This window comes from Coturnix japonica, chromosome 27 (genome assembly GCF_001577835.2).
Source record: "Coturnix japonica isolate 7356 chromosome 27, Coturnix japonica 2.1, whole genome shotgun sequence".
NCBI classification, from domain to species: domain Eukaryota; kingdom Metazoa; phylum Chordata; class Aves; order Galliformes; family Phasianidae; genus Coturnix; species Coturnix japonica.
Window position 1 is genome coordinate 3,409,852 of NC_029542.1, and position 14,077 is coordinate 3,423,928.

The 14,077-nt window shown below is 51.7% G+C and overlaps 2 protein-coding genes across 3 annotated transcripts in view; one reads left to right on the forward strand and one right to left on the reverse strand.

Moving 5' to 3' along the window:
* The window catches only part of CBX1 (chromobox 1), an 8,674-nt gene extending 798 nt beyond the window's left edge, over window positions 1-7,876 (forward strand). The window contains exons 2-5 of one of the 2 annotated variants that reach the window (XM_015885619.2): window positions 4,001-4,173; window positions 4,502-4,679; window positions 5,354-5,448; window positions 6,114-7,876. In XM_015885619.2, the coding sequence (XP_015741105.1) occupies window positions 4,034-4,173; window positions 4,502-4,679; window positions 5,354-5,448; window positions 6,114-6,258 (558 nt within the window). In that variant the 5' untranslated portion in view covers window positions 4,001-4,033 and the 3' untranslated portion in view covers window positions 6,259-7,876. Of the gene's footprint in view, window positions 1-3,997; window positions 4,174-4,501; window positions 4,680-5,353; window positions 5,449-6,113 lie in introns of both variants that reach the window. The other variant, XM_015885618.2, reaches the window with a different exon arrangement.
* A 2,292-nt stretch (window positions 7,877-10,168) lies between these two features.
* The window catches only part of NFE2L1 (nuclear factor, erythroid 2 like 1), a 12,190-nt gene continuing 8,281 nt past the window's right edge, over window positions 10,169-14,077 (reverse strand). Inside the window, exons 3-6 of the mRNA XM_015885575.2 lie at window positions 13,784-13,999; window positions 13,468-13,557; window positions 12,978-13,139; window positions 10,169-12,599 (exon numbers count right to left, since the gene is read on the reverse strand). Of these exons, the coding sequence (XP_015741061.1) occupies window positions 11,265-12,599; window positions 12,978-13,139; window positions 13,468-13,557; window positions 13,784-13,999 (1,803 nt within the window). The 3' untranslated portion in view covers window positions 10,169-11,264. The remainder of the gene's footprint in view (window positions 12,600-12,977; window positions 13,140-13,467; window positions 13,558-13,783; window positions 14,000-14,077) is intronic.

Here is a 14,077-nt window from a genome sequence, read left to right on the forward strand (position 1 = left end):
TATGAAGCTGAGAGGGCAAAGAGTCTCTATGAGCCTTCAGGCAATGCGAGGATCCCCCGTGTATTATAGGGGAGGGGAGGATGGAATTGAGGAGCTGTGAGCTGTGAGCTGGTCATAAAGTGGTTAAGGTTGGAAATGAGCCCCTCAGGTCCCAATGACTCTCAGTGCCACATCCCTCCCCTGCTGGTGACACTCCCACCTCCCTCTTTCTCTTACTGAGATGAAGTTGTTCCTGGTACCCGACACTTGAAGCCTTCACCTCCCACCCTAAAACTGAGGCTATCGTGGTAATGCTTTGCTTTCCTCCCTTTACACAAAGGAGGAATGCAGCCCTCTGTTCTCACCATCAGCTTTTGGCTGGTTTAAAGGAGTTCAGGTCTGTCTGCCTTACCATACAACCCCTGTCTATGGGATGGGGTTTGGAGCTCGAGCTCTTTGCCATCCAAGCCATGCAACCCCTGTCTATAGGAGCTCAAGCTCTTTGCCAGCCAAGCCATACAATCCTTGTCTATAGGATGGGGTTTGGAGCTCGAGCTCTGTAACACCCCAGCTGTGTGTATTTATCTTTAAACCCAGAGGTTGTCTCCTTGATTGTGAATTAACTGGTGTGGCTGAGCTCAAAGCTTGTGGTTTTCCTTTAGTTTCATCCCTTCTCGAAGCTTTAAGCTTTCACTCGTACTTTCTATGGGGTGTTTTACGCCACGTTCAGGTTCTGGAGCTTGAAAGGTTTTATGTTCTATTTTCCACTTTAACATATCGGTGCCTTCTGCCTCCCCCTGACACGTGCAGAATAAACTTGGAGTGTTTAAGTTCCTTGCAGAGCTCTGGGCCAAGGCAGAAGGGAGGAAACGTTTCAAGTTTGGAACTCATTAAAGCGAAGCTGAACTGTTCAGCCTTTAAGGTGCAGCTCATGGAACCGGGCTGTATTCAGCCCCAAGCTCTGGCTGTCCACGTTTTATTCCTTGGCTCTCCCTTTGTTAAGCTTCCTACTGAAGAGATGAACACGAGGCACGTTGGAAAGGCAGCAGTTGTCCCTCAGCAGCATCCATTCCATTCCCCACTGCCCCAGGAAGCACAGTGAGCCAAGCTTTGTGCTGCTCCATGCCATCAACCCAAGCTCTGTTGCTCCTCCGCCTGCTATTCCTGGCCCTATAAAGCAGCCTTTTGTGCACACCTTCATGCTGGGCCTCTCTTTATTTTTCCCCCTGCCCTTTTACTGGGCTTTGAATTCTTTTCAAGTGCCTTAGGTGTGTCAGATGCTTTTCCCTATTAGCTTCAGACCAAGGAGTTGTTCTTTCAATCTCTCACTGCTCTGCTTTCCTTTTCACAAAGGATTTCAGCCTTGCCTTGAGCGTTAGGTAGGAAGCAGCTAATGGAAAACAGAAGGACTTAGGGCAGGGTTTCTAGACTCAGGATGGGTTTTTTTCAGTGTAAACCAAACTTTTTTCACCCATTAAGCGAAGGAAAATTGAAGTTGAACATAGGAAACGCGTGCTACTTAATGAGACCTCTCATAGGGCAGGATAATCCAGCATCAGATCCTATAGATGTGAGCAGATCTGTTGTCCATTGCCTCTGCTGTGTTCCCCTCCAACCACAAACCCAACAGTGCTCTGCGTGGTTTGTTTTCTATCAGGGTTTGAAATCCCCTCGTTGCAAAGGCTTCGATCTCTCCCGAATCCCTTTGTCGTGCTCCAGCCTCCCTGACTGCAGTGCAGAGAAAGGCCTGCACAGCAGCTCCAGCCTCTGCAACGCCGGGCTCTGCAGCAGCTGCTGTGCTGGGGCTCAGCATTGCCTGCCTGCTGCAGGCTGATGTACTGTGCTGCATTGAGCCCCAGCACCACCAGACCCCCTGGGTTCTGTTCCTGGCCTGCTTTCTTCAAGTTGCTTTGCATCTGTATCTTCTCTGCCCTTCCTGTAATACAGTGATGGAGCTGTGGCATAGCATTGCTTGCACTGCTCTGTGGCTTTAATCCTTGTTCCATTGCTGCCCATCTCATTCCCAGCTCTGGTTCCTCCCCAGACTTTGATCCAGGGAACCACCGCAACCCCGGATCCAAGGCAACAACTGCAGTGTATGTGACTGAGATCCCTTTGGCTGCAGCTGAGCACAAATCCCATCTGGGAGCAGGGAACCTCAAGATCTCACCCCTACGGGCCCTTTATTCCACATCCAGGTTGTGCCTCAGTGCGTGGAGGATCCTCCTCCCCCGCGGGGGCGAAGGGGAGGAAGGAGCTGCCAAAGGAATTCCAGAGTGAAACTGGAGCCTGGCTTCCTGCAGGCGCTGGCAGCTTGGCCTTGTTGCATTGCACAGCCTTGGGCTCGCCTCCACCCAGCATCCAGTCAATACCCAGTGAATATCTGACTGTGCCTTAGCCTGGGAGCAGGGCAGGGAAAAGCCTTTCTGTTCCATGATGTTGTTTTAACAAGCTGTTTCCAGCTTTTACTTCCCCCCCTACACACACAGGAATGGGGCAGGAAATCTGTATCCCCTCGAGGTTGGGTGTGCTGTGATATTTAATAAAGGAGCCCTGTGGTAGCTGTGCCCCTGCAGTGCCAATATCCCTGTCATCACTCCAGCTGTTGGGCTTTACAGGCTGGGGAGCTCCTCACGGCTTCACCCAGCTCTCAGAGGAGGCTTCGTCTCCTCTGATGGATGCTGCAGCTCTAACACAACCAGCTCTTTTCCTGTCCCCATCTCCAGCCTGCTCTGCTGCTGACCCCTCTTCTTCCAAAGCCACCAGGTAAACTCAAAGCAACACAGCCCTGTGCTGAAGGAGGGCTGTTGTCACGCCTGGCCCAGCACAGTGTGTGCTCCGAGCAGCAGCAAGGTCCAAAATCCAAACATTTGAGCTCTGTGTGTGCCAAACAGAGAAGTGCTGCTTTCTCTCTCTGTGCTTTTCATGCTCCTTGGCTGCCCTTAGGGCCTGTCTGTGAGACAGCAGCACAGACAGGGTGGTCTGGATCGTTTGGCCTCAGCTGTGTCCCTCCTGTCTTCTCAGTTGGGGCTTCTGGTGTGAACTAGTCGTTCATATTATGGGCTTTGCGGGCCTCATTTTTGAGCCTTATCCTTTGAATAGAGCTTTAATGGCAGCTGATCAACTCGGCAACATCTTGTGCAAAGGGAGCTTGCTCAGCTGAGAGCTGAGATTGTTCCTAACTCTGACATCTCCCATTCGTGTAAATCTGTGGGATTCTTGTTTTGCTGTATAAACTAAGTAGATTTTTGTCAGCTGAAACGTTCGAAATCACCTGAGCAGCAAAAACGAAACCTTTGGGCTGGTAATGTTTGACCAGCTCATCTTGCTTGGCAGAAAACACATTTCTTACTGGAACCAAAGCAGTGAAGCCAACAAGGCTCTGGGCAGCTGTTCAGCAAGGTGGGTGGGTGGGTGGGTGGGTGGCAATCACTGCTCTCAGGATACAGAGCCAGGACCAGGAGGTTTGGTCCTGGTAACAAAACCAGTGACTCAGTGTTGGTGACGTGAGGTAGGAAAGCTCAGCACCTCCCAGCCCTTTGGGCAGCCTGAATCAGGGCAGCCTTAGAACCTGAGGACAACGCTCCCATATTCCTTTCTTCAGGGTCTGAGCATCCTGCAAACCCTACAGTGCTCTGGGCTTGTGGTTCTGAGGCTGTTTGTATGCCCTGGAGATAAGGAGGATGAATATCCTAGAGCACACGTATGTAAAAACACCAAAGAGAAGGAAATGGGGAGCTCAGGATCAGGGATTGTCACTTGTGTTTAGTGTGAATTAACTGTTTATTAACTTTGCTTTCTCCCTCCTGCTGCTGTGTGGGTTTGCAAATGGTTTCCACAGCTCAGGACAGGGATGAGTGGAAGGGATTTGTGTGTTTCCTGCTTTATAACTGCCTTTCCTCTACAACAGCCTTCTGTGCTGGGTACTCAGATACAAAGCTGGGTACTGGATCTACTTTTGCTGCCTAGCAAAGGCAAACCTGACCTTAACACACACGTGTGATCTTTCCCATTTCAGCAGCGTCGCCCGTAAGCTGAAAAACTGGCCAGCACAATGGGAAAAAAACAGAACAAGAAGAAAGTAGAAGAGGTCTTAGAGGAAGAGGAGGAGGAGTATGTGGTGGAGAAGGTCCTGGATCGACGAGTGGTGAAGGGCAAAGTGGAATATCTGCTGAAATGGAAAGGCTTCTCCGAGTAAGTAAGCAAGAGGGAAACTGAGTTTTTACACATTCTGATAGTGATGGGTTGAGGGGGAATGGCTTTAATCTAAAAGAGGGGAAACCTAGGTCAGATTTGAGGCTGCCTTCCCTTTAACAGAGCATGAAGCAAGCAGGTAGACGAAATGAAATGCATTTCTTTCCTGGAAAGAGAAATAACTTTGTCCTGGTATCGCTGCCCTTATCTGTTTTGTGGGGTGAGGGCACAGAAAGGTGCTGCTTCTCTCAGCAATCTCCACTTGATCCGATGTCAGGACTTTGTGTCTGTCCCTGTCTGTAAATTAAACTGCTGGTTTTGATTCCAGTGAAGATAACACATGGGAGCCAGAGGAGAACCTCGACTGCCCAGACCTCATTGCAGAGTTCCTTCAATCCCAGAAAACTGCACATGAGAGTGAGAAGTCTGAGGGAAGCAAACGCAAAGCAGAGTCTGACACGGAGGACAAAGGGGAGGAGAGCAAACCAAAGAAGAAGAAGGAGGAGGTGAGGCAGCGTGGGCTTTGTGTACTCACCTCCCTAGCTCTGCATTTGGCACAGTGTCCAGCAACTGGAGTAGCCGTGCTCTGAAACCTCAGTCAAATGGTTCTGCACAGAGGGGAGACCATTCCAGATCAGTGAGGCACAGCTGGATGCTTTAGAAGAGCTGCAGCTTTACAGAAGGAGGCACGAGCTGCTCCTCTGAGCCAGGCCTCTGTGAGAAACTAGAGCTGGTTTTAGCACTAAACTGAAAGGTCAGTCTTTGAACCTAAACGTGTGGAGCCACAGCTTCTCTTTAGCATTTGCAAGGGGTAAAATGGGCTGCAGGGATCACCTGCTGCCTCCAAGAGAGGGAGCAGGGCAGAGCAGAGAGCCTCCGTCTCAGGATGAAGAAGGACAAGGAAAAAGGGCTCTGCAGCCTGGTTTGTATCCTGGGAGCTGCTGAATCTCAGCCAGCACAAAAGTTTGAGCAGCTGTGCCTTGGGAATTCAATCCTCTGCTTGTGGCTTTGGGCTGCCCTGGGGCTCCAGGTCCCCTCTGTGCCTGCTGGGCTGTTATTGCAGTCCAAGCATCTGATGGACGGAGGCTTTTTTGAGCAGCCCTCAGTGTATCTGTGTGTCCTGCAGCAGGGCTGTGAGCGTCACCATTTGATGCTACAAGTAGAAACTTGTCTCTTACAGTCGGAGAAACCACGAGGTTTTGCCCGGGGCTTTGAACCAGAGCGGATCATCGGTGCCACAGATTCCAGCGGGGAGCTCATGTTCCTGATGAAGTGGTGAGTGTGTCTTTGTGTCTGTCATTTCTTCACTTATTCTGTGCCAGAGAGGGAAGGACCTGCGCCTGGGGAGTCCCTGCTACCTGGCACGAAATCTCTCACGATGGCGCTGCTGCCTGAGGTGACCCTCTCTGCGCTGAGACTAACGTGGATGTGAAAGAAGCAGGTAGGGCCCTTGGGATTGCGTGGCTCTTAAGATGCCCCCCCTGCAGCAGGCGCGAGCTTGGGGAGAAAGAGGGGTGTGACGTTGTGGCATTGAGTCACAGCTTCAGAAGCCCGCAGCCCAAGGAGAGCTGTGACCACGTCCCTTTCAGCTGTAGTGGAGCAGGGCTTGTCGCTGGTGCAGCTGGGAGCCAAACCAAGCAGGTGATGAAGGTGCAGGAGCCACTTGCTCTTGCGCTGTCTCTGAAGTATGGAGTAGCTGGGGAAGGGCTGCAGCTTTGATTTGGCTGCTGGCCCCGTGCCTGACAACACGGAGCTGAATTTGTGTCTGCTTTTGAAGGCTCACGTGCTGCTTCTCTGCACCAGAGCCACTCAGGAAGGGTTTGCTTTGGATTCTTTGAGTGGCCTGAGGACTCCTCGGTTTTCCAACTGCTCGATTCTCTCCAGTTCTTCTGCCTTCCCCTCTGCAGTTCCCTAATTTGCTCCTCTGCTCTGGCCTGTAGGAAGAACTCTGATGAGGCCGACCTGGTCCCCGCCAAGGAAGCCAACATCAAGTGCCCCCAGGTGGTCATCTCGTTCTATGAGGAGAGGTTGACATGGCATTCCTACCCCTCAGAGGACGATGACAAGAAAGAGGACAAGAACTAAACCCTGGCACCCACCTTGGCCAGCCTTTGTATAAAGATCTGAACTGTGGGTTTGAGCAAGAGGGGGGAGAACGCAGCTCTGCTCTATGGGGAGCGTAGAGATGGCTGGAGAAGATGCCCTTTGAAGAGACCAGTATGGTTTCTGTGCCCTGCAGCTGCTCCACTGCTTTATGCAGCTTCATGCTGTGTACAGATTCAAACCAGCCCCACTCATTGGGGAAGGGGTGGGGGGAGGGAGGGAAGGGTGAGGGATATGGGGGCGTAGGGGGGGAGGCCATGGGATTTCCAGGCTGTCCATTTGGCAGCTTGTGGGAGAGGAAACCAAACCCCTTCCATGAAGGACTGTCACTGGTGATGGGTGGGCTGGGGTAAAGGAGTGCAGATGGATACTGCTCATTCTTCAAAGACCATCTCAACAACCCACAGCCTTCTTCCCAATAGTGTTAACTCTGCATTTTTACTGCGTAGCATGTGTGTAGGTTTGTTTGTTTTTTGAGGGGGGGGGGTTGTTTTATTTTCTGTTGTTGGTTTTATTTCTGTTCTGTTTTTCTTTTGCTGTTACTGGTGTATCGGTCTTTGGGGGGGATGGGGGGGGGGGGGGGGGGGATGAAATTGGTCTGTTGTTTTATTGAGGGGAGGGAGGGAGGTGAGTTCTGATGATGATGTTTCCAGATCATTTACAGGTCATTTGTTTTTAAGAACCTGAATTCACAAAACAGACAAAAATAAGAGCCCAGTATTGATGACCAGAATTAAGGAGACAGACAGGGATGCTGACATGAGGCTGTGAATGTCCGCAGCTTTGGAGCTGAGCTCCTCCAAACCCTCAGAGCAGTTTGTATTGAGGGGGGGGGTGGGAAGGTGGGGATGGGGGGGAGACTTGTGAACATACAAACTTGTGATTCGTATTGTCCTGAAGCAGAACTGCCACTTACTGACACACGCATTGTATGTGGGAGGGTGGGCTGGGGATGCATCTGAACCCTTTGAAAGCCTTTGTACCTATTCTGTTTTACTTCTCCATCACAAGGTGCTATTTGTCAAAATGGAGGAGGGGAGGGAAATAGGGGTGGGGGGGAAAGACTTGTGACTATTGATTCCTTTTCCTACCTTAACTTGACTGTCCAGCCAGCAGCACTGGGCACCCTTCACATTTCACACATGGGAGAGAGAGGAAACAACGAACAGCACAAAGAAAATCAAAAAAGAGAATGAATTCCGTATTCTCCCATAACAAGCAATTGGGTTTTGTTTTCTTCTTTAGGAGGGTCAGACATTGGTGCCGGAGTCAGATGAGTAACCCAGAACCTTTTTATTCTTACAAACCCAATTTCATTACAAACAATGACTTATTTAATGTCTGGAATTATGAGCCCAGCCAGACTCCTGGCACTTCCTTGTAGGTCGGTATGTATTTAGATTTGCATTGTACAAACCTTTGTTGTTCTTTATTTTTTTGTTTAAAAAAAGCATGTGTTTAGGTTCCTGTGAAAGAAAAAAAACCATTGTTGAAATGTAAAGTACGTGTTTGGATTTTAACTTCATCCCAAGCTCTGTCTGCTTTGGTTTGGTTTATTATTTTTGGGTCTCTCAATAAAATTTTAGATTTATAATCTTGATTTTTTTTCTTTTTCTTTCTCTTTTTCAACCCTTTTCCCCCCTTCCTCCATCTCTCTGTGCGTGAGCTCGGTGTAGAGCAGTGAGGAAGGGGGAAAAAAACCAGCCCTTGGTGGTGCTGTAACCAGGTTAGATGTGGCCTCCAGCTCTCATCGAGGTGGCGAGTGGAGCTGATGGCTGCGTCTTATTCATTGTGACTGCAGGAGAGACGCGGCGGAGGAGGAGTGAAGCTGAAGGATTGAAGCTGAAGGAGTGAAGCTGAAGGAGTGAAGCTTAAGGCCTGAGTCGAGGATGCTCCTTGAGGGTGAGAGGCGTAGCTGTGATGTGGGACCTGTTTGATGGATGGAGATTGATGCTGTTCCTGGCCAGGACCCTGCAGTGTGTGGGTAAGTGGCTTTTCCTGCACTTCTCATTGGGAAGGTGAACCAGGAGTCGTCGCTTTGTGTTTCCAAATGGGTTTTTTATGTTGTTCTTAAAGCTCTGCCACTCGTTCTGGTGGCTGGAGATGGGAATGGCGTTGCTTTATTGCTTTGGCCTTACATGAGAGCTCACAGCCTTTAGCATAGAGGAAGGGGAAGCTGTGCCCCCTCTGCTTGGCCCCCTGGCTCTCAGTGCCGTAGCGCAGCCCTTGGCAGGGGCTGAGGTTTGACTGGGGTTTTCTGGCATAGAATTTCCAGCACCCACAGGGTGTGAGTCGGAGCAGGGAGCAGCACTGAGGTTTTGGGTGGTGTTCAGCTGTTCTGTCAGTGCCTGTAAAACTATGCAGCCCATTGAAATCTGGGCTATTCGCAGCACTGGCAGTGTGCTGAAATGTCTTCCATAAGCCGGTAACCAGCAGCAGCAATTAAACCGGTGTTAATCACTGCAATTGGAAGGAGGAACGTCCACTTAATTGGACATAAGGAGGATGAAGCTCCTTGGAGAGGCTCTGGGCCGATTGATGGCCATGGGGGGCTGGAAGCTGCTGGAGCTTGGAGGGATGTGGGGCTCCTGATGGGGCAGAGCATCATACTGAGCTCAGCTCTATGTGCTGGGAGCTGGGAGGGGTCGTGGTGGTGGGTTCAGTGCTCAAAGCTGGGGCTCAGGCTGAGATCAGAGGGAGGAGGCTCTGCTGGTGGGTAAGTGCTTCCTGCCTTGGAAAATGAAAGGTCTGCTCAGCACCTGAGCTGTGCTGGCCCTTAGTGCCCAGCAGAAGGGAGACAAACCCATCCCCTCCTGTGATAAGGGGTCGGTTCAGGGATGATCATACTGCTCCCACCCCCAGCCATGAAGTCCCCAATGGATGCAGGGCCTCCCCTCCCTTATGGGTACAATGCACTGATGGGTGTGTTGCTGCTGGGCCATAAGGATGAGACCCACAGCACCTTGCTGCTCAGGCCTCCTCTTATCACTGGGCTCCATTGCTGGCTCATCATTGATTTGAGAAGACAAGATCAGCTCTGTATTAACTCTGCCCCCACTAGAAGCAAAGGGGGAGGAAAAATGGCTACTGGCAATGATGGGGTGAGTACTGATGCTTTAAGGAACACCTTGTGTGGCCCCTATAGGCTGGGACCACTGTGGATAAGGGCCCCCACATTGAAGCTTTTCAGCTTAAAACCAGCAAATGAAAAGCAAATCATTGAAACCAAAGCTTTGTACAGTGAATAAGCTGTTTTATTTTATTTTTTATTTTGTCCTGTGCTCACACAATCTCTCTTCTTTCCCTGACAGGTCACAGATCATTTTAAAAATAATAATAATAAAAAAAAAAGTTTCTAAGAGGAAAATAATTTAAACCATCCACACGGGGCTCCGTTCCAACCTCCCCCCGACACCCACATCTCCATCACTTGTGCTTCGTCTCACGTGTAAGTAAAGCTGTTGGATCTCAGTAGAGGGGTTAAGGGAGAGCCCTGCTGCCTTGCAGCCCACAAAGGCAGCTCTCCCCACCCCACACCTCGAGGTTCAGCTCCTTTTCCCCCCCCCAGCCTGTTCACATGCCCACACCATCACCTCCTCCTTGGCAGCCCCCAGCAGCATCATCCCCCCCCTCCCACCCCATCCCTGGCATCACTGGGTTCCATGCAGAACCCCAGCGCCTTCCCCCCTCAGTGCTACGCCCTCAGCCCGTATCACATGCACAGGACTGGCTTGGAAAGCCATTTTAAGCTATTGGGTTGCTGGTAAAGTCACTCCCAGCTGTGCTATATTGTAAATACAGCTTCTAGGATCGTCTCCATGGAGGAGACCAACAGTGATCAAGGCACTACCCCCACCCCCCTCCTTAAAACAAAGGAAGTCAGACCAACACCTAGGGACAGAAGAGAATCCTATAATGTGATCACACGGTTACACTGAATCTTTATGGCAAAGAGAACAATTAGCAGCTTCGAAACGTTTGGGCTTCTCCCTTTTTACTCAACACAAGCACTCTAGACCCTATAAAATAGGGAAAAACAAGGGTTGAAACCCTAAAAAGAAATGAAATCAAAGCACGGTTATTAACAGGAATCCTACCAGATGTCTCTAGCTCTAGAAGTGTCCCTGCTGCTGCACACCCACCCCAAAGCCAGTCAGTAGGAGAAGACAGCGGCTGCGTGCAGGATGCTGGGTGCCCTCCTTGACAGTGTGCTCTGTGAGCGTGGTGGGGATGCACAGCACTGGAAGCTCCTATTAACCCTTCCTAGTTATGATCTCCCCCTTTATTCCCCCTTTATTCCCCTTTATTCCCCTTCCCCAGGGCTCAGCTCCGTGTATTGAGGCAGCACAGCCCCTTCTCTTTAAGCTTCTTCAGACCAGGAAGGGTTAATGGGAGCCGCATGGTTTGTGATGCCATGTGTGCACTGGGCTGATCTATGGTTAATCTGGAATTAAGTGGGGTTGAATCACACACACCGATGGCAAAACGGGGTTCAGGGGGAAAAAGAAAAATAATAATAATAATAATTAAAAAAAAAAGGAAAAAATAAACCCAAAAAAAAAAACCAACTACCTGAAATCACAGAACTTTGGAAGTTCAGAACAACGTCTCTCCTATCGCTCGGTTTTTAAAAGTTCATTCGCTTCAATCTCTTTTTTCTTATTTAAAGCCAGTTCCTAACAGTAGTTTTGTGGTTTGTTTTTCCACCTCCATCATCTCCCCATCAGTGATTCCAGCTCATTTCCTGCGCTCAAAGGATTCCAGGCTGTGGAAGGTGCTGGGCTCGTCAATGCACTGTCTGCTCCTCCCCATCCCTCCCCATAGGGAGCGCTCGGCCGCAGTCTGTCCCGTACACTGACCGGCAGCAGTCACGTTACAGAAGATACATCGGATAAGAAGGCGTCAAAGTTCCTCTAAGCGCTTCCAGGCTCAGCCCTTCTCCAGTTCTACCTTGAGCGATTCTCCCACTCCTCCCGCTCGCCTCCCCCTCACTTCCTACGGTCTTTCTGTTTCCTCTCCTGCCTCCTGGCCTGTTGGTCAGCCAAGGTGCGAGGTATCAAGATGACGCTGCCGTCGCTGGCGTACTGCAGGGCATATTGACTGGGGGAGTAGGGTTGGCCGTTCTCATCCCGCAGGCGGCCGAAAACCTCCTGATAAAGGTTCTGCACCTTCTGCTTCATTTGGCGGATGGATTTAAGGAACTCCACCTTCTCCCTGAGCAGTTTGGACTTGTCCCTCTGTAAGTCCTCCACGTCTCGTTCCAGGTTTAGGATGGTGTCCAGCTTCCTCTTGCGGCAGTTCTGGGCAGCCATCTTGTTCTTGCCTCGTCTCCTGATGTCTCGGATGAGGCTGAGCTGCGCCTCGCTGAGCTGGTACTTGGAGAGCAGTTCATTGAACTCCTCCACGGGCAGGTTGATGATCTTGTCGTTGGTGAATGGGATTTTCATGGCTCTGGCTCGATGTTCATCCCTGCTCATCTGCTTATCCAGGAACTCGGACGGTTTCTCCTTGTTGCTCTTCTTCCCCACGTTGGGCAGCTTGGGCTCCTCTGGATCCAGGGTCCCCGGTGCCATGTTGTAAGTGTGGTTGTGGCCCACGTGCTCCAGGTAAGGCAAGTAGTGGAGCTGCGACGGGTCCTGGTAGCTCATGCGGCAGAACTTGCTGTATTCAGGCTGGTACCCGACAGCCCCTTCGGCTTCTTCAAAGTCCACGTTCTCAGAGTCTGAGCTGTAACCGACAGCTCCTTCCTCGGAAAATGAAGAGGAAGAGGAGGAGGAGGAGGAAGAGGAAGAGGAGGAAGAAGAGGAAGAGGCTTCTGAGCTGCTAAGGGAAGCAGGACTGTGGCCAGAATCCAGAGAAAGACCTGAGTCAGAATCAAACTCCTCTTCCAGCTGCGAGGCCTGCACTGGGTTGAAACCTTCTTCGATGGCCAAATCCATCAAGCTGATCTCATCAAGCATGGCTTCGTCAAGAAGGCCGCCCAGCGGGTCCGGCAGCTCGGGGCCCGTCGTCTCATTGACCGTATTGTTCAGCTGCGGGGGGAAGAAGATCCCACTGAAGTTGGTGGAGCTGAAGGTGCTGTTGAGGCCGGTGGAGTTGTCCGGCGCCAGCTGCAGCAGCGTTGAGCTGCCACCCATGGAAGGGCTTTCAATTTCAGAGCTGAAGAGGGAGAAGTCCTGTGAGCAGCTGCCCAGAGAGGCCTGATGCAGGCTGACATTCTGATTGATGGGAGTGTTTGGGGCGAGGTTGTAGTTAGAAGTCAGCAGGTCTCCGCTCGTGCCGTTGTAAAGGGTTTCAGCGGTCGTGTTGTTCACTTCCATAGCCTGGAAGAGACACGAAGCAGCTCAGCAAATCCAACCACGTTCAGGCCCTGCCCTTCACCACCAGGATACACCAAAGGCGTTCCCAGCTCTTGTGGAAGGAGCTTCATCTCCATCCAGCCCAGCACCATCCGCCAGCTGGAGGAGGTTTAAGACGCTGCCAGCAACATCCACACGGGCCCTCAATGTCACCCCACACTACGATAAAACCAAAGCTGTTACGAACCTCCAAGTGCCGTTCTCCAGGATCTGGGTGCTTGAAACGACCACTGGATCTCCTCTAAACTCAGCTGAGTGATAACGTGTGCCTAGAATGGCAAAACCCCCTTCCCACTGCCCACCCTTCCAGCACCAGCAGCCGCCACCCGAGGGTGCCCTGACCTGCATTTCCATGATAGACATGAGATCCTGCCACTGCTGCTCCAGATCGAAGGGCGACTCGGTCTCTGGGAGGAGAGGAGACAGCAGGCTGCTCTGGATGCCCGCGGGCCGGCTCTCGCTGGGCACAGCTTCGCTTAGGGTGGAGACATCTGCAGCTGGAAACTGAACCACGTGAGGCACAGTCAGTCCCCAGCTGATGGAGGGAGGCAGCCAGCCCCGATGCCCTTCCACCTCCACGCCGGCAATCGCTTCTCCTTTGTTCGGAGCAAAGCGGTTGCAGTTATTCCTCCGCAGTTCGCTAGGAACTAATTAGAAGCCAAGCCAGAAGTCTTTAATTAATTGTGACCACCCCACACCCTCCCCCCTCCCCCTGCCGCTACTTTCGCAGGCACGATGCCTGGATCCTCCTTAAACAGCTTAACCCAATTCACTGCCAGCCCTGCGCTGTCCATGAGGGGTACGAGGGGCACCAACCCCCATCCTCACCCACCTCCGAGCTCTCCCCAAAAGGGAAGGTGGCCTCCAGCAGCCTAAGGCACTCCTCCAGGGACAGGGCCGTCTGATCCTCCACGCCAGGCACCTGATGGGAAAGGCAAGGACCGCAGCCTCGGGATTAGGGAGGTGGCGATGAAACCAAGCTCCATCAGCACAGCTTCATTACGGCGCATCCAAAAGAGCCGCAGGCCCCACCCAACGCTTTGCAAGGTGCTCCCAGCATCGGGGATGGGGCTGGAGGGTGGGGGGGGACCCTTGTGTTGGCTATAGGAGAGCTGGGTACCAATATAAAGCCAATGTTATTCCATTACCTGTGCAGGGAAGCTCTCCCCGGTCTCTCCATCCACTAGCAGGTTCCTATTGCTGACCTGTCCCCCTGTGTTCCTCCAGCCGTCCCCTCTCTCCCTCCCATCGTTCAGTTCTTTGTCCACTTCGTTTTCTTTCTGTCGGTGGCTGTAGTCAAAAATCTCTCTCCCGGCTCCCAGATCGATGTCCTGTCTCCACAGGATGTCAATCAAATCGATGTCCTGAAAGACACAAACAGAATAGATTCAGCTCCGGACCCCTCGGGCCCAACCTCCCACCCCCCTCCTCATCCCCCCCCC